Source organism: Brienomyrus brachyistius, chromosome 8, assembly GCF_023856365.1.
Source record: "Brienomyrus brachyistius isolate T26 chromosome 8, BBRACH_0.4, whole genome shotgun sequence".
NCBI classification, from domain to species: domain Eukaryota; kingdom Metazoa; phylum Chordata; class Actinopteri; order Osteoglossiformes; family Mormyridae; genus Brienomyrus; species Brienomyrus brachyistius.
Genome location: NC_064540.1, coordinates 18,382,562 through 18,404,849, shown reverse-complemented (window position 1 = coordinate 18,404,849; position 22,288 = coordinate 18,382,562). Strand labels below are relative to the sequence as shown.

At 48.9% G+C, this 22,288-nt stretch overlaps 2 protein-coding genes across 5 annotated transcripts; one reads left to right on the top strand and one right to left on the bottom strand.

The window, feature by feature from the left end:
* The first annotated feature begins 65 nt into the window (after positions 1–65).
* On the top strand, positions 66–7,695 carry atad3 (ATPase family AAA domain containing 3). The gene is made up of 16 exons (XM_049023832.1): positions 66–390; positions 1,139–1,215; positions 1,568–1,669; positions 1,799–1,858; positions 2,013–2,082; positions 2,168–2,333; positions 2,819–2,888; positions 2,981–3,136; positions 3,237–3,293; positions 3,442–3,567; positions 4,069–4,193; positions 4,312–4,363; positions 4,598–4,668; positions 4,745–4,912; positions 6,569–6,677; positions 7,175–7,695. Exons 1-16 carry the CDS (start codon positions 210–212, stop codon positions 7,583–7,585), a joined length of 2,001 nt encoding a protein of 666 aa, XP_048879789.1. The 5' UTR covers positions 66–209; the 3' UTR covers positions 7,586–7,695.
* Positions 7,696–10,912: 3,217 nt separating this feature from the next.
* On the bottom strand, positions 10,913–22,137 carry tmem240b (transmembrane protein 240b). 4 transcript variants are annotated; one of them, XM_049024017.1, is made up of 4 exons: positions 21,129–22,137; positions 20,734–20,840; positions 17,034–17,242; positions 10,913–12,708 (listed from the first exon to the last, which is right to left on the bottom strand). In XM_049024017.1, the coding sequence occupies exons 1-4, from the start codon at positions 21,183–21,185 to the stop codon at positions 12,554–12,556; spliced, it is 528 nt and encodes a 175-aa protein (XP_048879974.1). In that variant the 5' UTR covers positions 21,186–22,137; the 3' UTR covers positions 10,913–12,553. The 4 variants fall into 4 exon arrangements, with proteins under 4 accessions (XP_048879974.1, XP_048879975.1, XP_048879976.1 ...); XM_049024018.1 differs by having other exon boundaries at positions 21,807–22,137; XM_049024019.1 differs by having other exon boundaries at positions 21,868–22,137.
* Between the last annotated feature and the right edge of the window lie 151 nt (positions 22,138–22,288).

Below are 22,288 nucleotides of genomic sequence, written 5' to 3'. Positions count from 1 at the left end.
TCTGAGAGTAGCCAATAGAAAAGAGCACGCCCGGTTTCTAACCAATCATTACGCGTGGTTTTAATCACGTTTTCAGGTCTTCAGTGAGTCTGCGCATGCAATAGAACGTGACACGAGGTAACGGTGTGACAGTGAATTTAAGATATAGAAGTCCTGAAGACCTTAACACCGTCCCAGAATCAAGCCAACGATATTTGACTTGCCGCAGAATGTCTTGGCTGTTTGGCTTGAACAAGGGGCAGTCTGGCGCGCCCCCGGATCTCCCTATACCACCGCCTCCTCCGCCGGCCGGGGCTTCTGGTGGGGATAAACCCAAGGACAAATGGAGTAATTTCGACCCAACCGGGCTGGAGCGAGCGGCCCAGGCGGCTAAGGAGCTTGATAAATCACGTATGTTATTCTGTGAAGAAAACAATCTAAGCTTAGCGGTACTGTTTTTATAACGATGCATGACCAAATATCATAGGCTGCGTGAACCGCGATTGAATGAATGATGCAGACGTGTGAATGGAGTTTAAGGGTTTTACACTACTATCATCTCTCCTCATACGTATAGATCTCAGATATGAGATACGGTGTCAGTAGGTGATGCCTGTTTGTTTTGTATAGATGCTGTATGTGTGACACTGAATGTAGCAAGGAAGACTAGCAAGCCATACAGTCAGCTTGTCCATAGAGTTAACCAAGGTTAAAGGTTCAAAGGTCACTGGCACACAGGTTTATTTTTTGTACGAGGCTCATACGCATGTCATTTGGCTAATTGGTATTTACATTTGATTTTTAACTTTGCATTTAAATTGTATATTTTAGTAAATATTAACTGCAGTATTTTATGAACAGGGACTATTTTGGTGTTAAGTAGACTCACACTCCTGAAGACATAAAAGAAATTCATCGTGAGATCGTAGGTGCAGAAATATGCTTTTGCGCAGCTGAAAGGAATTTACCTGAATGCAGTCGTAAGTTTACGTGCAGCAGTAAACACGTGTGCAAGTATACTGTGATTTGCCTTGCGATTTTTCTGAAGAAAAATAATCGATTTTGCCAATGATTAGATTGGGGAGATGCATTGAATTTCTACGTGTCGTGTCGGGCCCTGCATGAGGAGAGGTTAATCGCTGTAATCCATTCCACACAGGCCATTCTAAGGAGGCGCTGGACCTGGCGCGCATGCAGGAGCAGACGCTGCAGCTGGAGCATCAGACCAAGATGAAGGTCGTACCGGCGCGCTCTGTTTCCGTAGCAACGGCGGTGCCGGCCGCCACGCCCCCTTTCTGTTGTCTTTCGTGTTTGGTTTTTAAGCCCTGTCATCTGTGCCCATCTGTGTATTTTAGTGAGTTGTTTTGTGAGCTAATGATATATTAAACCTGGCCTAAAATTACTTTCAGAGTGGTAAAATGAGGGGGGGGGGGGATCACCAGTGATATACAGAGCTATTTAGACTTTCTTAATGTCTGTTGTCATGTTTGTTTCTTAATCATTTCATGCCTGGTTTCCTGATGTCTACTTTCTATTTTTCTCTTTATCTTCGGGTCATTAACTTGTTTTTTTTTTTTTTAACTCCTAGGAATATGAGGCAGCGTTGGAGCAGATAAAGGGGGATCAAATTCGCGTCCAGTCGGAGGAGAGGAGGAAAACGTTGGTGGAGGAGACAAAGCAGCACCAGGCGGTGAGGAGCAGGGGGGGCTGCGTCCGCTTTCGGTGGCCCGGGTAGCCATATTCTCTGCGGAGGTCGTGCAGGACTGCGGGCGTTTAACAGCATTACTGCGCTCACTCTGCTTCCCTTCGGCCTTTGCAGAGGGCACAGTACCAGGATAAGTTGGCCAGGCAGAGGTACGATGACCAACTGAGGCAGCAGGTAAGATGAGCCGCCGTGACTGTATCGGCCAGTCGATGTCGTGCCCCGTCCTCCGATTTGCCTCACTCAGTGCTCCCTGAGAGGACGTTGCAGCGGTAACCACCAGCATGTGAGTGTCAATCCTGATCCCCCCCCCGTGTTCCTTTTCCTGCAGCAAGTTCTTAATGAAGAGAATCTGCGCAAGCAGGAGGAGTCCGTGCAGAAGCAGGAGGCGATGAGACGCGGTGAAGCCCCTTTCCAAAACGCCGACCCCTGCCAGCCCCCCTCTACAGCTGTCTCCTAACTCTCACCTCCCCCCACCCCCATCAGCCACCATCGAGCACGAGATGGAGCTACGTCACAAGAACGAGATGCTGCGCGTGGAGGCGGAAGCCAAGGCACGAGGTCGCGTGGAGCGTGAGAATGCCGACATCATCCGCGAGCAGATCCGCCTGAAGGCTGCTGAGCACCGGCAGACTGTGCTGGAAACCATACGGTACGACCCTGACCAGTCTGGGGTGCATTGTTTGCCAGGTTACTGTGGATACCATGGTTGTTGCCGTGGGTACAGTGGGTGTTACATTGGTTACTGTGGGTATAATGGGTGTTGTCGTGGGTACTCTGGCCGTTACTATGGGTACTGTGGGTGTTACTGTATGTACTGTATGTGTTACTATTGGTACTATTAAGTGTTAAAATGGGTACTTGTGGGTGTTACTGTGAGTAATGTGGGTGTTAGTGTCGGTACTGTGGGCATCACTTTAAGTACTCTGGGTCTTGCTGTAGGTAACATGTTACTTTGGGTACCATGGCTGTTACTGTACAAAAACATAAAGGAGTGTTTTTAGTGGATGCAGGGTGGCAGGGGGAGGAGCTGATGACTGGGGGGAGGAGCTGATGACTGGGGGGAGGAGCTGATGACTGGGGGGAGGAGCTGATGATGGGGGAGGAGCTGACTGTGTGTTTGGTACCCTGTGTCAGGACGGCAGGTGCTGTGTTTGGGGAGGGTTTCCACGCCTTCATCTCGGACTGGGACAAAGTCACAGCCACAGTGAGTGATGTTCTTCTGGTGCCCGCTGTCCCCCCCTCCCACCCAGGGCCTCACCTTTTCTTTCCTCGCCCACCCCCCTTTTTCGCTGACAGGTGGCAGGGCTGACCCTCTTGGCTGTGGGGATCTATTCAGCCCGAAATGCGACCTCAGTGGCCGGGCGCTACATCGAGGCCCGCCTGGGCAAGCCGGCACTGGTGCGGGAAACGTCTCGCTTCACTGTGGGGGAGGCCATCCGGCATCCTGTCAAGGTCCGTTGCTTGGGGGGGGCAGAAGTCCAGTTATGTCTGATTCTGTTACCCCAATGTAAGCTCATTCTTCTTGTCCTGTCCCCCTCCCCCCCCAACTCAGATGACAAGGCGGCTGACCAGTAAGCCCCAGGATGCCCTGGAGGGGGTGGTCCTCAGTGTAAGTGATTAAAGCCACGCCCATAGCACTACAAACCACACCCACAATCTCCACCCACCACCACATGTCACACCCAACCGTGACAGTAATCGCAAATCATGCAGCATACTGCACCTCTGCTAACAATCCCTGTACCTGTCCTTAACAGCCAAGCCTAGAGGAGCGTGTGCGTGATATTGCCATAGCGACTCGTAACACACGGCAGAACCGAGGGCTTTACCGGAACATCCTTATGTATGGACCACCTGGAACTGGAAAAACACTTTTTGCAAAGGTGGGTTTCCTCAGTGAGGCTCCAGTCAGTTTCATGCTCATTACTGCAGTCACCTGCATTCAGGGCCCAGTAAGCCAGTGATGCAGTTCTGTGGTTAACCACAAGAGGGTGACAATGGCCATCACAGCTGGAAAAAAAATATTCAGATTGATAATTAGTACAATAATTAGTACAACTCCAGTATCCTACAGAAATGCACAGTTTTAAAGTCAGATTTAATGTCAAGTTTATGTTAATTATCTGACTCAATGTAGCTGGTCAGATGATAATAGTGTTTAGTAATACAGACATCGAACTCTTGGACGGTTTTCTTGAATTGCCGGATTGAGAATCTGTTTTACAACTAGAGACTGTTTTAATTAGTAATATAAAGCCAGTTATGCAAAATCTGTGGTGCTAATATGTTTCTCGAAAAAAAATAAAATAAAAGTAAATTAGTTCTGTTTGTGTGGTGTCACATGTAATGAGTTTATTTGTAACTGGCTCATGTGTCCCGAGCAGAAGCTGGCTATGCATTCTGGGATGGATTATGCCATCATGACGGGGGGAGACGTCGCCCCCATGGGGCGTGAAGGCGTGACCGCCATGCACAAGGTCTTTGACTGGGCCAACACCAACCGACGCGGGTATGCTGCGGTCTCGGGTGGGCGGATGCAGGGAGGGTTCGTCTCAGCCATATCCACTCCCCCCAACCCCCCCCCCCCCCCCATCGCTCTCAGTCTGATGGTATCTTCTCCCCTGCAGCCTCCTGCTCTTCGTTGATGAGGCAGATGCCTTCCTTCGCAAGCGAGCCACTGTGAGTGGGCGTGTGTGGGCAGGTGCACTGGAGTGCACGCATGTGTAATGCTTCAGGGGGCTCCATGTGGCGTTCGGTCGGAGCTCTCCAAACTCTCCCTCTCTCTGCTTGTATGGCACTAGCCTCAGCGGAGGCCTCGCAAATCGCCTTGAATTGTGTCCGCGTGGAGGATAAATCATATAGTGCATTTTTTCGCTCATGTGCTGACACTTTGTTTCTCTTGTCCTGTTGCAGGAGAAGATCAGCGAAGACCTCAGGGCCACTTTGAACGCGTTCCTCTATCGCACGGGCGAGCAGAGCAACAAGTCAGTCCTCCCCCGGCAGCCGTTCTCTCTGACACAGCCTTGGTTTCCAGCTCACCTCGTCGCTGTACCCCCACAGGTTCATGCTGGTGTTGGCCAGTAACCAGCCGGAACAGTTCGACTGGGCCATCAACGACCGCATTGATGAGATCGTCAACTTTGCCCTGCCAGGCCCGGAAGAGCGGGAACGGCTGGTGCGGCTGTACTTTGACCGCTATGTGCTGGAGCCGGCCACTGGGGGGCGGCAGTGAGTATAGCCCGGGGACCTTACTGACTAGTCCATAGCGAATATCATCGTCTGCAGGTGCTTTTGCTTCAAACCAGTACCCCCAGTATCCTGCTTGATCTGACATCTTAGCAGCAATACAGGCAGACCTCAGGCCGTGAGGGAAATTCCTAACTCTGTCTTTACGTCCAAGTTGTAGGAAAGTCAGAACAGGCACATAGTTTCTTATTTAGCGTAAGTTAGTGAAATGTTTGTCTAGCTATATATTTTATTTTTCTTTGTGTATCAAGCATCTCTAAATACACTAAACATGTTAAACGTAATAATATAGTGCATAATTATGATGATGATGATACCATAATATATGTGACTATATGTGGTACAGAGAGAGAGAGAGAGAGAGACTCCGTGTTTGCAGGTATACAGTATTGTAAAAACCGTTAAAGAAACAGTTCGAAATACACTTTAGATAGAGGGGAAAAAAAGAAAAAAATATTCTGATTAAAGGTTAACACCTTTCTCTCGTTCCATTAATGTCTTCCATACCGGAGGGGGGCATTGGTGAGGTAACATTACAATATTAATAATTGGATGATGAACCGCTGAGCTGTGCGATGTTTTTATGAGCATCACGAAGTAGCCTGCGTTCGTTATTACGAACCATTGTATTTAACTCTGGTTCTTAATGTAATATAGGCTTTATGGCAGTCTGTTTGTAAGTACAGCTTGTCCGTAAGTGAGACATTCTTAGGCAGGAGGCCGGATTGATGCTGTTAGTGCAGCAGAGCCATGGACCCTACGCCGTAGCACCGTAACTACACACCGCTGTCACGCAGACTGCAAGAACTGTGATCGGTCTGCTTGGCAGCATTCATTCGTTTTATGAAAGTGTGCATCCCAGGTGTATTTGTATCACTGATTGAAACCGATGTGCTATTTATATCTAGCATTAAATAACCGATCCTGGGCATCGCAGCTATTAAACACGTTAGCCAAACAGAACACTGGGTGACCGCGCCGATTTCACTTACCTCCGTTAAGTTTATTCATACTTTTCAAGACGAAAAAAAGTAAAAGTCGCTTTAGAAAATGAATAAAAAGTGTAGCGGCTCTACATTTTTCCAAATCCGTCTACGGGATGTTTGGAGCAGCAGAAATGTAACCAGGGCTCGATAAATGGATACTTTGTTAAATGTTTGTTTTTTTCTGTTCCAGTTGTGTGATTCAACAACTGAATGTATCACAGAGTGGGAAAACAAGAAATGCAACATCCTATGTGTTTCCTAGCGCTTTGGTGGTGTAGTTCCTGAGCGACACAAACACCCCGACGCACAAGTGCTTGCGACAGCGTTGACCGCTCGCGTAGGTCATGGATTAGGCTCAGTGCAGGAAGATAATTCGGGCTTTACTATACATGAAACTCAGACGACACTCTGTTGTCTGGGTACAATCAGAAGACTCATCCAGACTTGCCACTTGACACTTGAAATTTGAATGGTGTACAAGTTAAGTTCACCTCACCATGTCACCTGCTAGTATCCATCCATCCATCCATCTCCCAACTGCTTACCTTGCTCAGGATCACTGGGGAGACTGGAGGGAATCGGATCTGATCTGTGGGCCCAGTGGCCAAAACAGAGGTGTGAAGCAGCACATGTGTCTTCTCTCTCCCTGCAGGAGGCTGAAGCTGGCCCAGTTTGACTACGGGAAGAAGTGCTCAGAGATTGCCCAGCGGGTGGATGGCATGTCGGGCCGAGAGATCTCCAAGCTGGGTGTCGCCTGGCAGGTGAGCTTCCCAGGCGTGGGCTTAGCTAAGCCTCTCTTTTGTTTGAGTCCATTTAGTCCTGTAGCTCAGTGTTTCCCAACCCGGTCAATGGGGAGCCCCCAGAGGACTCTCCCGCTAGGGAGCTGGAGGGGAGCAAAAATGTGGACTGTCTGGCAAAGAGCTGGGAGGGAGCAAAAACCTGGACCGTATGGGGGTCCCTGAGGACCGGGTTGGGAAACACTGCTGCAGTCGATCTGTCACTGATGTTTGAAGCGAATCAAGCTGAAGTTGGTGACAATGCGCCAGTAATAGGTGTCAGTAAACAAATTAGTTGGTCAAGTAAAACAGCCAGGCCTGTAAAGATCTTCTTTTTTATTAAACATGTTATTTTATCACCTTTTTTTTTTTTTTTAAAGTGAACGGACTAGATAAAATGATAAATCGGTAGCTTCTATGCCTTGTCCCAGAATGGAGGCACTGAGTGAATGATCTCCGCATCTTCCCGATTCCCACTGCAGGCGGCCGCCTATTCCTCTGAAGATGGCGTGCTGACGGAAGCCATGATTGATGCCCGGGTGGAAGATGCCATCCGGCAACACCAGCAGAAGATGGACTGGCTACATAGGGAGGAGGCTGAAAGTGTGGGCAAGGCTGGGGTCATCCTGCCCCCCGGGGGGGCCTTAGACAAAGGAGGGAAAAAAATGGGCTTTGTGCTGCAGGAGGAAATACCTCGGGCCCACAAGGTGGATGGGTTTGGGTCCAAAACCGTGATGGGGGGCACCTTCCCTCCACATGTGACCCCCTTGCCCAAGGACAATGCGTCTCTGCCTGCAGAGGGTGGAGCCCCCAAACCCGAGGACCCCTTTCCAAACACGGAAGGGCATATGATAAAGGCAGAGGCTCCATCGAAAGACGGGACTCCTGTGTAAGCATGTAAGGCCTCTGAGAGAAGGGGATTCTGGGGAAATATCAGAAATTATTGGTGGAGACTTGGGGAGCAGGGTAGGATACAGATGATTAAACGACACATTTGCTGTCACTCTGCTTTTGACTGTTGTGTTTTTGTGGGGGAGGGGGCGGTTCCCCTGTATTTTGGGAGAGGAAGAGGAAGGAAAGGAAGATGATGAAGGGAAACATGAGCTGTGACTGAGCTTAATCTGTGCCATGTAACAAAAACAAACCTAGCAGGTCATGTTTGTTTACATTCCGAAGACCACCTAGCCTAAACATTTTTTTATTAACAAAAATGTTTTTAATTAAAATGTTTTGTTCTGATATCTTGTTTTGGGATAATGTATTAACGGCTGAGAGATTGATATGGTCAATCCCTGTGCTTTGGCTGGTCTGTCTGTGATTAGGGACGCGCAGTCCTTGGGGACGTTGTGGTCGGCAGTATGTTCTGGGAGGCTGTGTGGGGAAGCTCTGCCCGTTTTGTCCTTGACCAATGAAATATGTACCTATATAGATCTAGAGAAGCTCATATGGGAGGTTAATAGTGTGCTGGGTAAAGTTTTTACGTAGCGCTTTTTGCCATAACGAAAGTCTTTCTGCTGCTCCGATAGCTTGAAACGCACAGCCCTTCTGGTGATCATAGTGCCTGTTGATATTTTTGATGTACACGCCCCTGCCCGCATGCCCGCAGTGTGAGGTGTAACCATCTTACCTGTGCACTGCTGCTGTAAATGCATCAATGGAGGGAATCGTGTCTGCAATCTTGTAATATTACTTCCCATCATAGGTAGGTTTATATGATTTGAGGGAAACGGGCAGCTGTGTTTCACACGTCCGCATTTAGGTGGCATGTTTAAACGTACAGTGTAACGTCATTCATAAGGCCTGTGTTTCCTGTTTAAAAACTGCATCTGGTCTGAGTTTTTTTTTCCTTGGATAACGTGACCTCAGGAGTGCAAGGGTGCGGATTCTAGTCCCGATACTGCTGAAAACTAAATGTAGATGCTGTACCCATGGCTATCTGATGTAAAGTCCTCTGGTTCAGTGGATGGGTTCCGGTGCTGTCAATCACTGCCCTCTGTGACTTGATTGGTCTCCAAGGGATTAAAGGGGTAGTGATTGATGCTTGTGGGCCCACTAACCAGATGGGATTTGATGCCTTGTTCTGCCCATCACCAATTTAAATGACTCACAAAGGGCTGCGTTTTTCCCTAATAGGATGTTATATTCATGATATGACCTCAAAATGTCTACTATGCCAAGTAAGACCAGGCAGAACGGAATGAATATCATCTATTATGAGCAAAAAGCCAAGTCACTCGCTCACTTGCGAACATCCATTTAACTTCAGCTGGTTCTTGGAAACGTGTGGGGGCCCTAATTACTTGTCCAAATGCAGATTAAATAGTTATACTGTTACGTTAAAAGATGTCAAGATGCAATTAGACTTTAGCCCTTTAGCGCTAAGATTTCATTTTTTTTTCATTTCCCTTTTTTTTACACAAATGAGGATGAATGTGCTTTAGTTTTGCCAAGTTTATTTTTTTCAAATCTGTTGAGAATGAGAAATTTTACACTCTTAGGTGACGATACAACAGATCATTAGCTGCTTTTGTTAAAAGCTCAATATCTTGAATGTTGAGGCTCTGAGAATAAGGACATTTTTGACTCATCGCTTGCAGCTGTTAAATATTTACCTGCTACCACACGATCGTCCTACTTGCCTAATTCTTTGTAGACAGTGCCCCCTGTGGGCACAATTGAATATGCTAGTAAATCTTTGGGATTTGTAGTTCAGAGTGGTGATGGAAACAGGGTCATCAACGTTTATAAGCTGGTATATCCTTTGGTGACCACTTTGCAGTCCCTTTTGCATCAAAACATTTAGCTGAACCATCTTGAATTTGGTGATCAAGGTTTTTAGGGATCTTTTGCTTCTTATAAATCATAATCTGACCCCATTTTGACCTTAGGTGTGATGGAAAATACGAGAAGTTTCTTGTGTACTTCAGTGTGAAAGACCATTTGGTCAAGCTCAATATCAGCAACAATGACCTGTGATTAAGGACATTTAAGGCTAATGGAAAGAGACTTTCTATTTTATTTGGCTGTGAAGTAATGACAAGCCTCTAGTCATCCATCCTTTTTAGCTAAGGGCCCATAAGACTTAAAATAAGTGATATGCAGTGTGAATAACGGGCTACGTTTCTGCAATCTCACCACTCGCCTGTCTAAATTATTACACTGTTATATTAATGTAATGTCTTGTATGTATTGTAATGTCTTGTATTTTATCCTTTATATCCATAATATATAAAATATAAGGTTCCCAGCCTTGTCCTGGACAATCAGTCCTCCATGACTCAGGTGTTCTCCAGTGGTGATGTGTGTCATTGCAAGCAGTGTCTGTGCGGGGAGAGATGAGCTCATCACCCCCGCAGGGTTAGGCAGGTGGAATATCTGAGTTCATAGCAAAGCGGGAGAGGAACAGTGACGTTCCCCCGCAAGAGCGCCGCCCGCAGAGCACAATCTAGCAGCAGAATCTCCTGGGGGGGGCACATGTACCTGTAGTTTGTAGTTTGTAAGATCTCTGCCAACTTCCCCCGCTGTGAATGCCTTGCATGGGCTTTGATGGAGAGTTTGTGAGACCTGAATAACAAAAATTTTGCATTAATTTTGTGCCTTTCTCCAGGAGAAAGTGAGAGGAATGTTCCCCCAAAGATGGGCAGTTTGGGTGTGTGGGGTAGTTAATGGTTTTTGTGTATTTGTTCCTTTTTGAGAATCTTTTTTTTCCTGTGGACTTCACCTCATATTGAGAAATCTGAAACCAAAAAAGTGGCTGAGAAGTTTTTGTTGAGTTTTGGACCAGTCCCAAATAACGTCAACTTACTCAAATTATAAGTGTCTCCCTTAGCTGGAAGTGAAGCAGTTAGCTACTCCAAGGACTTGCCTTCAGTGCATAAATAGCTCAGTATGTACACTAGCTGCAGACAAAATTACGCCTCATGAACCATTTGCTGTACTTTTTGACCCCACTAGATGGTGCTCTTGGTTTGCTTTGGGGCATGCTTTTAGCCCTATTCTCGAAGAGAAAGCATCATCTACGGTGAAAAAAAAACTGCAAATGGTTCATGAAGGCTCATTAATGCTTCTAAGGGGAGAAAGGGTTAGAGTTTCATAAGCCCTGACACAGGGGGCACCATATAGTAAGTACGTGAATGTGGATTGTTGTGTGGGGGGCAGCCATGTATAAGAAACCACATCACACACAAACAAGAATGAGGACGCTGTACTTCAGTGGCACTTTTAATAAAACGCAGACATGTCATCTTCACAACAGCAATGTCTGGACAGGGAGCGAGGTCACGGCAAGGGCGGGGGGGACGGGAGGGGGCTGGTGATCACCGGCCCACTTCTGGTTACGCGAACACCTTACACGTGTGCTGGGACTGAGGACGCGCATGGTCACACGGTTGCCATGGCGCGCGCACACACACGCACACACACACGCGGACGCTAGTCATGCACAAACACCCAAGCCCACGCAGGAACCGAACCGTTTAAAAACTCAATATTCTTAAACTCCCAATGATATCAAGCTCATAATTTTAACATATAAAACGTATTCCAAACGTCAAATCACAGGGGCTTTAATCACCAATGTAGTCATTAGTTAATGAGCCACCAAACGCAAACACGTTCATCTCCGGATTGTATTTGTGGTTCATCATTAAGGGACAAACACGGAAGGCAGACAGTACAGACAGTGCAGGAAGACCAGTAACGGAACAGATAGGGTCTATATCCTTCCTGTTTCCTTCTCTTACTTATGTCTCCCTTATTCCCTCTGACAGAGCAGCACCATGTGGTCCCTCACTGACCCCCCTAATGTCCCCCCAGCTACTGCCCTTCCATGTGCCAGGGGACGTGACATACTCCAAACCAGGCCCATCTGTGGTCAACCCTACCTAACCAGAGAGCACCCGCCCACCTCCCCCCAAAGAGCTTGGGTGATTTGGGTGAAACATCACAAGGGCAACTAATAAAGAGCTTTCCAGGGCAGAGCTTTTCTCTTAAGGCCGGGGTGGGGGGGGGGCGTCCAGTAGGAAATAGGTGCTGGAAGACACGGCATGGCCTCTGTACACTGGCTACTGCAGGCAAACCCTCGCCTCCTCTCCTCTCCAGCATGACCCGGAACCCGCTTATTGCTCAGAAGCCAGCAGAGACAGAGAGCACCAGTACAATCATGTCACACCCACGCTCTCGTTCCGGAACGCGGCGCCGAAACGCTGGAGCCGACCCATCGGAGGCGGACGCAGCAAACGGATCAGCTTAGACGTCATCTCGCTCAGAGCTCTACTCAGCCGGTCACCCTCCCCTGGCCCCCAGCCTGGACCTCACTGGTCCTCACTCCCCTTTCAATCCTCCTGACAATTACATCCTTTAAAATCAAAATGTATGACTTTATTTACATGGACTGCGGTTCCATCATCGCATAAGAAACCCTGGGACACCCTGAGGCCTTAAAAATGACTCCTCCCTGTGCTAACCCTGAAAAGAAGCCCCCCCCCCAGTGACCTCACAGACTAGCTCCTCCTCACAGAGATGTACAGTTTTAATGACAGATACCAAAAATGCCTCCATTTACACAACCCACCCTCGCAAAAAAAAAAAAAAAAAAAAAAAAAAACACGACCCCTACCTCTAAGCAAAATTAACATCAACACAAGGGGTTAAGGGTTTCTTTTTTTTAGTAGCAAGAATTATCTAAACAGTTTTGAATGGGGGTCGTTAGGATGATAGCCGTTGAACTGCATCCAGGTTGGTTGTTGCAGAGGGTCTCTATGGCAACAGCCCAGACAGGACAAGCCGAGGCGGGTGGAGGGGTAGGGGGAGGGGCCGCCGGGGCAGCCGGGGAGGCAGCCGCAGCCGCAGAGCCCAGAGTCTCAGAGATGACGGGGGCTAGGGTGGCCATTGTGGTAGAGCTTCTGCTTGATGTGCACCATGTTCTCACTGGAGTCCTCAAGCTGCCGCAGCTGCGCACGTCTGCGCAGATCTCGCAGATTACAAAAGCGGGGGAGCCACGACCAGGACAGGGTGTCTGTGAGAGATACAGGGTGGGGGAGGGGGGTAGTGTCAGTCATGCTGCGCTGAATCCCACAGGAACACGCTCCGCACCTCCACCCTTCGAATTCATCCCTCCATTGCTATATTCCTTCACCATGTCCTTGCTCCTCACACCTTCCTCTTTTTAGGACACGCCTCCCTTTCTGCTCCCGTCACCCGATATCGCTCAACCTCTGAATTTTAAGCCTCCTTTATATAGCCTGTGACCACGGCGTGTGTGTGTCTGTATGTGTTTGCCCGCGAGTGTGTGTGAGTTTGCGCGTGTCCCTGTCCTACATTGGTGACCCCCATTCCGACGTCTCCGTTTTTAGCTCCCTTCCTTCCCAGTGCAGTGTCTCTGAGTCTCGCCTCCCTGCCCGGAATCCAGGCGCTCGCATCGGAATGGCTTATTGGGTGATCTGACCCAGCCGACTGTGAAGGGAAGCGGCGGCGGGAGGCTAACAGTGCAGATATTGGTGCATATCTACTGTGGGGGGGGGTGGGGGGGGGTAGCTGGAATCATATTAGGTTGATAATGGAGGTGCAGGGCTGATGGAACAACGTCTACACACCTGATTTCACTAGTGAGCCAATTACAAAACCCTCAACTGCTTCAAACCGGCATGCTGAGGGATGGGGGGGGGTGTTACACCCGAGTTCGACATGTTCGTCACATGTAACAGGAAACCTGACGGCTCCATATATTTATGGGAGGGAGCCGATATGAGTGGAGATTAACAAAATCTGACCAGTGGGTGAGACAATAAAAAAATGACTTAACATTACACTATACAACAAATAAAGGGCTATGAAATAACACCCCCGCAATGTTCCTGATATCCTGTTAGATGGTATGAAGAATGCAGCCTTGGTCCCAAACCTTTACTCAGGGGCACCCCAGCCATTCCATGGATTTGCTAAATTTCACCACCAGCTCACTTAATCCATTAACTGCATTAGTTAATTAACTTCATGAAATATTGATTAACTGAACACAGTGTGCTAGTGGTCAAGTCGTCTAATTCATGGACATAGTGGATGCTCATTGTAAATACTGGGGGTATCGGAAGGGGAAATCTCAAAATGGCTAAGCTGACACACAACCAAAAATAATCAGCTTTATAAAAGGATCACTTACATATTTTTGCCACAGTACTTTATGTATAGGAGATGGAATGTACACACATGTAATCACTATTGTGAAATCATCAGCAGTCATATGGAGAAAATATATAAATAAATAAATAGATAAAATAATAATAATAATAATAATAATAATAATGCAACGTGTTCCCAAAAGTCAGTTACTATTTGCTTGGATCCCAGCTGTTTTCTGTCCCTTTTACAGTTTCCATTTGCATTAGTATGGAGAGAAAAGAGAATGAGAGAGAAGCTTGACATCCCCGAAAAACCCCGACCAGAGACGGACAGGGAGGCCGCGCCTGATTAAACCGCAAACTAACTGGGTGTGGGTTGGGAGGTGGGTGTGCCCTGGATAGTGGCCAAGCTCAGGGTCAAAAGTGTTTGTGGCTGTGCCCTGGATACCGACCAAGCTCGGGGTCCATGGTGTCAGTGGCTGTGCCCTGTATACCAGTCAGGCTTGGGGCCCACGGTGTCCATGGCAGTGCCCCAGATACCGGCCAAGCTTGGGGCCCACGATGTCAGTGGCTGTGCCCTGGATACCGGCCAAGCTTGGGGCCCACGGTGTCCGTGGCTGTGCCCTGGATACCGGCCAAGCTTGGGGCCCACGGTGTCCGTGGCTGTGCCCTGGATACCGGCCAAGCTTGGGGCCCACGGTGTCCGTGGCTGTGCCCTGGATACCGGCCAAGCTTGGAATCCACGGTGTCCATGGCAGTGCCCCAGATAGTGGCCAAGCTTGGGGCCCACGATGTCAGTGACTGTGCCCTGGATACCGGCCAAGCTTGGGATCCACGGTGTCCATGATTGTGCCCTGAATACTGGCCAAGCTCGGGGCCCACGATGTCAGTGGCTGTGCCTTGGATACCGACCAAGCTCGGGGCCCACAATGTCAGTGGCTGTGCCCTGGATACCGGCCAAGCTTGGGGTCCACGGTGTCCGTGGCTGTTCCTTGGATACCGGCCAAGCTCGCGGCCCACAATATCCATGGCTGTGCCAACAGCAAGGGCTGACCTGGCCCAGCATCAGTTTCGCTGTACTGTGTTACAGTTTCGTTTGTCTAAAATCGCTATCACATTCCTTAAAGAGTATCCTGCCAATTCAGAGGACCACGTGTAAGACACGTGGCTGGCATATGAGGGTGTCCATCACACAGACCCTCCCATGGGACCGGATTTCCCCCCATTTCACAAGCACTCCTTGCTTTGTGCTGCATATATTTCTGCACCACTAAGACCTTCACGCTCTATATTGCCTGTGTTGTCATCTGCCACCCAGAGCTGGCTGTGTTTTCTTCTGTGGAACAAATTCATCATAATCTTATAGAACAGGTATAGTCATATTCTTCAGCCTTCCCTTTCAGGTAAAGGGAGCAGAGGATAATCTTAGGGATGGTCAGAAATACTCTACCGTGTGTTTCACATGCATACTGGCACCGGGCTGCCCTTCCAGAACTGGGTTGCTTTTGCCAAATACATGCATGCCTGAGTAACACATACTGGTAAATCAGTACCCATGTGACTCTCCTGCCAACCAAATGTATCAGACAGCAGCCCCCCCCCCACTCCTCACGGCCCTTCCCTTCAGCTGTCTGAGGGTACCCTATGCATCCGCCCCGCCAACCCCCCCAGGCTCAATCAGCTCCTTCTGCTTTTTTGGTATCCTCCCTCGCTCCGCTGACCAAATCCCATGTACACCACGCCTGCCCTGCTTTGTCTGGGTCCCCAGACTCTCTCCTTCTCTCTCCCCTTACCATGGCTCCCCTGCTCCAGCCCCTTGAGACCCTGCATGTTAAAAAGCAGCTGAAACTGCGAGACGGGCCGCCCCATCTGCTCATATGCAGACCCAGCATGCATGGGGGTGGTGTGAGGCTCAGCGAGTTCTGGTGCGGTGCCTGTGCTCAGAAGGTTGCTGGTTCAAATCCCAGGGTCAGCAAAGTGATTTCATTGTCGGCCCCTTCAGCAGGACTATTAACCCTAGCTGTCTGACCCCACTTTCTCAAAATAAAAGCACCTCCTAAGAAATAAATAAATGCAGGAAAGCTCACACACAAGGTGGCAGCCTTCAGCTGCCGTGACAGTGTCTGCGCATGGTGGAGAACCCAGGTCTCAGGCAGAAATGCTCACAAACAAACCTACATCTGACTAAATTTCTATGAAACAAAAAATCTCACCACTAACTTGGAATTCTGAGATTCCACAAGCAGGTTGCAATCCACTAACTTTCAGCATTTGCAGAGGTTCAAACACAGTTTCTGCTTTTTAATAGCAATGCATTCCTTCACCATTCTTTCTAAACCCTCTTCAAGTCAAGCAGCCCCCAAACCCATAGACATTTATCAGCTCCGCCTTCAGCCCTGTCCTCAGCCCCGCCTTCAATCCCGTCCCCAGCCCAGCCTTCAGCCCCGCCTTCAGCCCTGTCCTCAGCCCCACCTTCAGTCCCATCCCCAGCCCAGCCTTCAGCCCTGTCCTCAGCCCAGCCCTCAGCCCCGCCTTCAGCCCTGTCCTCAGCCCCGCCTTCAGCCCTGTCCTCAGCCCAGCCCTCAGCCCTGTCCTCAGCCCAGCCCTCAGCCCCGCCTTCAGCCCTGTCCTCAGCCCCGCCTTCAATCCCGTCCCCAGCCCAGCCTTCAGCCCCGCCTTCAGCCCTGTCCTCAGCCCCGCCTTCAGCCCTGTCCCCAGCCCAGCCTTCAGCCCTGTCCTCAGCCCCACCTTCAGTCCCATCCCCAGCCCAGCCTTCAGCCCCGCCTTCAGCCCTGTCCTCAGCCCCACCTTCAGTCCCATCCCCAGCCCAGCCTTCAGTCCCGCCTTCAGCCCTGTCCTCAGCCCCACCTTCAGTCCCATCCCCAGCCCAGCCTTCAGCCCCGCCTTCAGCCCTGTCCTCAGCCCCACCTTCAGTCCCATCCCCAGCCCAGCCTTCAGCCCCGCCTTCAGCCCTGTCCTCAGCCCCACCTTCAGTCCCGTCCCCAGCCCAGCCTTCAGCCCCGCCTTCAGCCCTGTCCTCAGCCCCACCTTCAGTCCCGTCCCCAGCCCAGCCCTCAGCCCCGCCTTCAGTCCCGTCCCCAGCCCAGCTCTCAGCCCCACCTTCAGTCCCGTCCCCAGCCCAACCCCCAGCCCAGTCCTCTGCCCCACCTCCAGCACCACCCCTAGCCCTGCCCCTAGCTCCCCTCGCAGCCCTGACACTCACCGTACTGGCGGCTGTTCCTCCAGGCCCTCACGGCGCAGTGCAGGGCCCCGTCCAGCCACAGCAGCAGCCAGCTGATGCAGAAGCCCAGCAGCAGCCCCAGCATCAGGTCCATCTCCTGCTTGGTCACACTGTCACTCACAAAGTAGTTCTCCGAGGAGTCCACCAGAGACTGGTCACCATCGTATGGGATCACATAGTGCACATGGTGCCTGGGGCAGCAGCAAGGAGGAGCACAGGGAGAGGTGGAGAGGAAGAAAGGATGTAGGCAGGGATTCGAAGAAATAAAAGTAGGAGAATATGGAAATTTAGAAGAAAAAGAAAGCAGAGAGAAAAAGACAGAAATTTGTTACTAAACATTTTTAAAAAATGCTGCTTTCACTTCACATTCATAAACATTGTTTGTTAGAAGTTCCTCCAATGGATGACTGTGATACTGTGAGCTCTCAATAACAGGACAGAGGGCACATCGGAATGGGACAACCACAGACAGCAGCAGCCAATGAGCAGAAAGCGCTGGAGCAAAGGAAAACGCCATGAAGAAGCAGTCTGCCAGCCTACTGGACCGTGTCCACTTAGATCAGTTCATTTCGGAGTCGGCAAACACCGAACATTCAACCCCCCCCCCCCCACCGCCATTATTTTGTTGCTAGGCTACAGCACCATTGTGAGATCATTTTTTTGTGCCAGATGATTTGGGAAGTGTAGACATGCATGGGAATGTAGTGCCGTCCTGAGATCCAACATCTGGAGCCCAGGGGGTGGAGGGGAAAGGTGATGGTGATGTTTGAGGGGGTGGGGGTATTCTCTGGCATAGCTGAGCTCTTTGCCCCACGGGAGGGAGGAAGCTTGCATGAAGTAAGAAAGTAGCCAATGGAGCCTCACCCACAATCCGGCAGATAATGGCTAAGATGACACAGAAAGGGCGGGGCGATAAATGAGAAGGAACGATTGGAGAAAAACAGCAACTGGTACGTTCCTGGTTCTGCTCACACCCCTACATCCAGTTCCCTGCCATCGCTCAGAACACCGCCTCCTACAGGTCAGGAGGTGCAACTAGCAGGATGCAGGTTCTTCCAGTGACTGCCTGATGTGCAGTTATAAATCCAGCAGAGTCTGTTGGAGATGAGCTGGGGCAAGTGACCCAGAGGGGTTGAGAACTTCCCGGGAATGTCAAGGTTTTCTGACATCCAACAGATGCCTGGCTTTGCTGACTGTTCACCTGAAACCTTTCACTATTCGTATCCCTCTCAGTCAAGGCCACCAATACAGAGTTAATGCTGTGTCTCACCAATTGGGGGCACCAGTCAGTCACGGGGCACACACATGGATGTACCGCCACAGGCTCACAAGCTAGCGGCAGTTCTTCTGAATGACCTCTCTTTTTAGTTGAGGGATGATGAAATTGACAGAAAACTGAGACACTGCAAGACAGAGACCTGGAGCCATATTTGTATCCAGGCTACAATGCAATGCTTTGCCAGCTGAGCCACATCGTATGCCTAATTAGTCTGAAACATCTCATCCCCGTAACTGGTGGAACCTTGCTGATTTCACAGATCTATATATCAGTGTTTCCCAATCTGGTTCATGGGGTCCCCGGAACCAAAAATATGGACTGTCTGGCAGGGAGCTCAGAGGGAGCAAAAACGTGGACTGTCTGGCAGGGAGCTCAGAGAGAGCAAAAATGTGGACTGTCTGTGGATCTCCGAGGACTTGACTGGGACACACCGATCTATATGAATAAAATATACAGTTCATATTCTGTTCATCGAGTACCAGATTACACTGAACTTGGATCCAATCCAAGGAAGCACAGGGCAAAAGGCGGGACTGCACCCTGGATGGGATGCCGGTCCAACACAGGGCACACAAAATTAACAACGAGTCTGTCTCTAGCTGGAAACTCGTAAAATACAGTCCTAGGGGTGTGAGACCACAGTAACCACAAACTGAGGCATATCATTTGACCTGATACACACATAAGCTATAAGAGATATGGGCACAGAAATATGCCAGGGACAAACGGGAAAGGGTGTCCCATACCAAAGAGTGCTTACAAACCCCACGGCAGAGTTAGCTCCTTTGGGAAAGGGGAAAACGATGCGTGCAGAGATGTGCGTAAACATGGTGGGAGTGATGAATGGGAGAGCAATCTGTCATGGCATCCAGACCGTGTGGGGAAGAAAGTATGATGACCCAAATCATGTACGTACTTAACACACAAATAAGAACAGCGACACTAACTTTCAAGCAACTCGTTGTGAATTAAGTAAATTAAGTGCATGTACATTAGTAATAACTTATTTAAAATGGGTGACAGGGTAACGCATGACTACAGGTGAGTAGAAACCATCCACAACCACCTATCCATACAGAGATGTGCTGGACCCCATTCTGTTAACCACAGGGCACAAGGCAGGAAATACGCAGGGCCTACCTACTGCACATGGGCGTAAATTACAGGGGGTGGGGGGTGTTAACCCCCCAATAATTAAAACCGGCCAATATAACCCCTCCTTGGACCCCCCCTAAATGGATGGACTTCCCCCCAATGTTCAGCTCAAAGTTATGCCCTTACTATTGCAGACCACGTATCCAATTCTAATGCTTATTTTTCTGCAATGTTTAATTCCTTAAATCCTAATCTACATCACAATGTATTACTACATATCTAATGATTATAGGTATGGTACTTCGAACACTATGTTTAAATCCATTCAAGAATACTGAAATCTTTGAAGGATAATTCTCAGTCTAATAAATACAAATATTTGCATCAAATATTTAATGTCGCTATATATTAACTGCAATACTGCAAATATATTTAAGAAAACCGTATTTCAGGCAATAATTATCGGTAACTTTTTAAAGAATAGACGAATTGGTTGCAGCCTACAGAAAAACAATATTTACTTTTTGATCATATTCCTACTTTTAAAAAACAAAAGATTTGATTTGTGCCAAGTGCCTGCTTCCACCTCAGCTAGCATACTACTTTCAATTTTGTTACTACATGTTTAACATCGGTAAATAAAAAGCGGGGTAGCTTTCATTGGTGCTCTCCCCATCTCCAGTATTTCACCACATACTTACACATAAATGATGTCATGCTTAAAGCGCTTTCTGCCTTCGGTTCTCTCCAAGCCAATAGATTCTCACACTTTATATACATATTTTATTTCTCTGCGCGCTGATTTTTCTCACATGCATACCACAGACATGGTGCAAGTGCCTCGCACGTAGGGCTGTATTCTACTCTTGGTCAGGGACCTCAAGATTTTTAATTTTATCGCTTTAGACATAGAATAACACAGTCCCCCAAAACGCCGGCTATCGCTTACTAACTCGCACCCTGTCAACCATTAAACACACGATTTTCCTGCAGCACCCAGCTGAAGGCCCAAACACCACGAAACACAGTAAAAATGCATGTTAATAAAATGGAAACAGAGATGGAACAGCTGAACCTGGAAGGCCAAACAGTATATTGCGCTTAGCTTCAGCATCAGAAATCGTCATTAAATATGAAAGAGCTGATGTACAGGTATTCGTGGCTGCAACATATGAACAGTTACAAACAGCAATTGATTTTACGCACACAGATAAAACGCACACATACATATAAGCAGAGGTCCTGCATTTCACATCATGTACTCTTCGGTCATTTTTTGTATTTCGCTTGTTTGCTTGTTTGTTTTACCTTCCACAGTTGCAATGACAGACGCGGTCCTCCCCTCGTAAATGCGGTAAGATATAGTTGTGAAAGCGATCCAGTAGCGCGTTCATGTCCATTAAACACGCTATCGCCTGAAAAGAACCGTGCAAGTCAAGTGGGACAAAACAAGCGGAATTCCGAGACATCAGCGACCTGGCAATGCAGCTGACTATGGACACGTCTAACCTGATCACAAAAACGATCCAGGATTAAGAAAGAAAGAACGAAAGAAAGAAAGAAAAAAGTTATTTTAGGAAAAAAAATGTCCTTTATTAATTATATCTAAGAAGCGCAGGCGTGGGCTGTTCAGTAATGCATAAGCGGTAATAATAAGACACTAGTGTTGAGGAGGTGTGAAGAACGCAGAGCGAAAATCTTACCATTACAACCGAAGCCCCGAGAATCATAAAGATCATCGTGGTTGTGATCATATGCATCAAAACTTCGAGACTAGCAGGATCTCCTCACTTTCCCCCTCCGCGTTAAAGACAGCGGATAGGGTCGGACTCACGGCAACGATCCGCCCTGGGAAAAGGCGCTCATGGAGACCCACTTGGCTATATCATAACCCTCGCTTCTCCAGACCTGTCAGCTCGGGTTTTGTTCCTCGGCAACATACGGCTGGGGCTGGCCCTCCTTGCCCCCCTTTCTTCCCTGGATCGCACACGCAGCTACGACGCACGCCGTCTAAGCGAACCTACTGGGCTGTGTGGAATGTCTGCCGGTGGCTGTGTGATCCGAAAGGAAAAGCTTGGTCTTCGGCTCTGCTTTAAGCAATGTGGATAATTATTTCCGCTGCGTTTTGAGACCATTCAAGAAATCAGCAAGGGCAAAGGAGAGAACGAGGAGCAGGATTGCCATAGCTCTGTGCCGGTATCACCCCCAGCCTTCGCCGGCCCAGATCGCACCGCCTAATCAATTGATCGACTGCCCGATCAAATGTGCAATTCGCATGCGTGTAATTACATACGAATTTATCGCCGCTGCCAAATCTGATTTCTTACTCCTCCTTATCCTATTAACGGGGACGACATTTATGATAGCTGGGTCGAGCTAACCGAATCCTCCTTCCCCGCGGTCCAACGACGGAGATCGGGCGACGGCCGGTCGCATCAGCACCGTGAGGCGGGACAGCAAGCCGCGTCCTGTCTTCCTATTCTCGCCATCGCCGCCGAGAACATCTTCAGCCGCCCGTCAGTGGGGTTACGGTGCCCATGCGGTCGAGTTATCAAAGGTCACATCGCTTGGCGTGTTGTTTCTGTTGATCAACACGTTTGGCAAAAAATAAACAAACAAAAAACCCCACATAAATAAATATATAAATGGAAAACCACAAGTGATACGCGACCACTTTCCCCCCAAATAAGCGTGACCCGGTAAACCGATTCCCTTTCGCCCCCTCCGCTCTCTCTCCCCCCCTCTCTCCCTCTGACATTGCAGTTCAGATTTGTATTCTGCACCATTCCGTAGGGCTGGGTTTCATATGTACAGCCTAAGACGGCAGCCCATTCACGTACAAGCCGATTGCAATATTTAAATA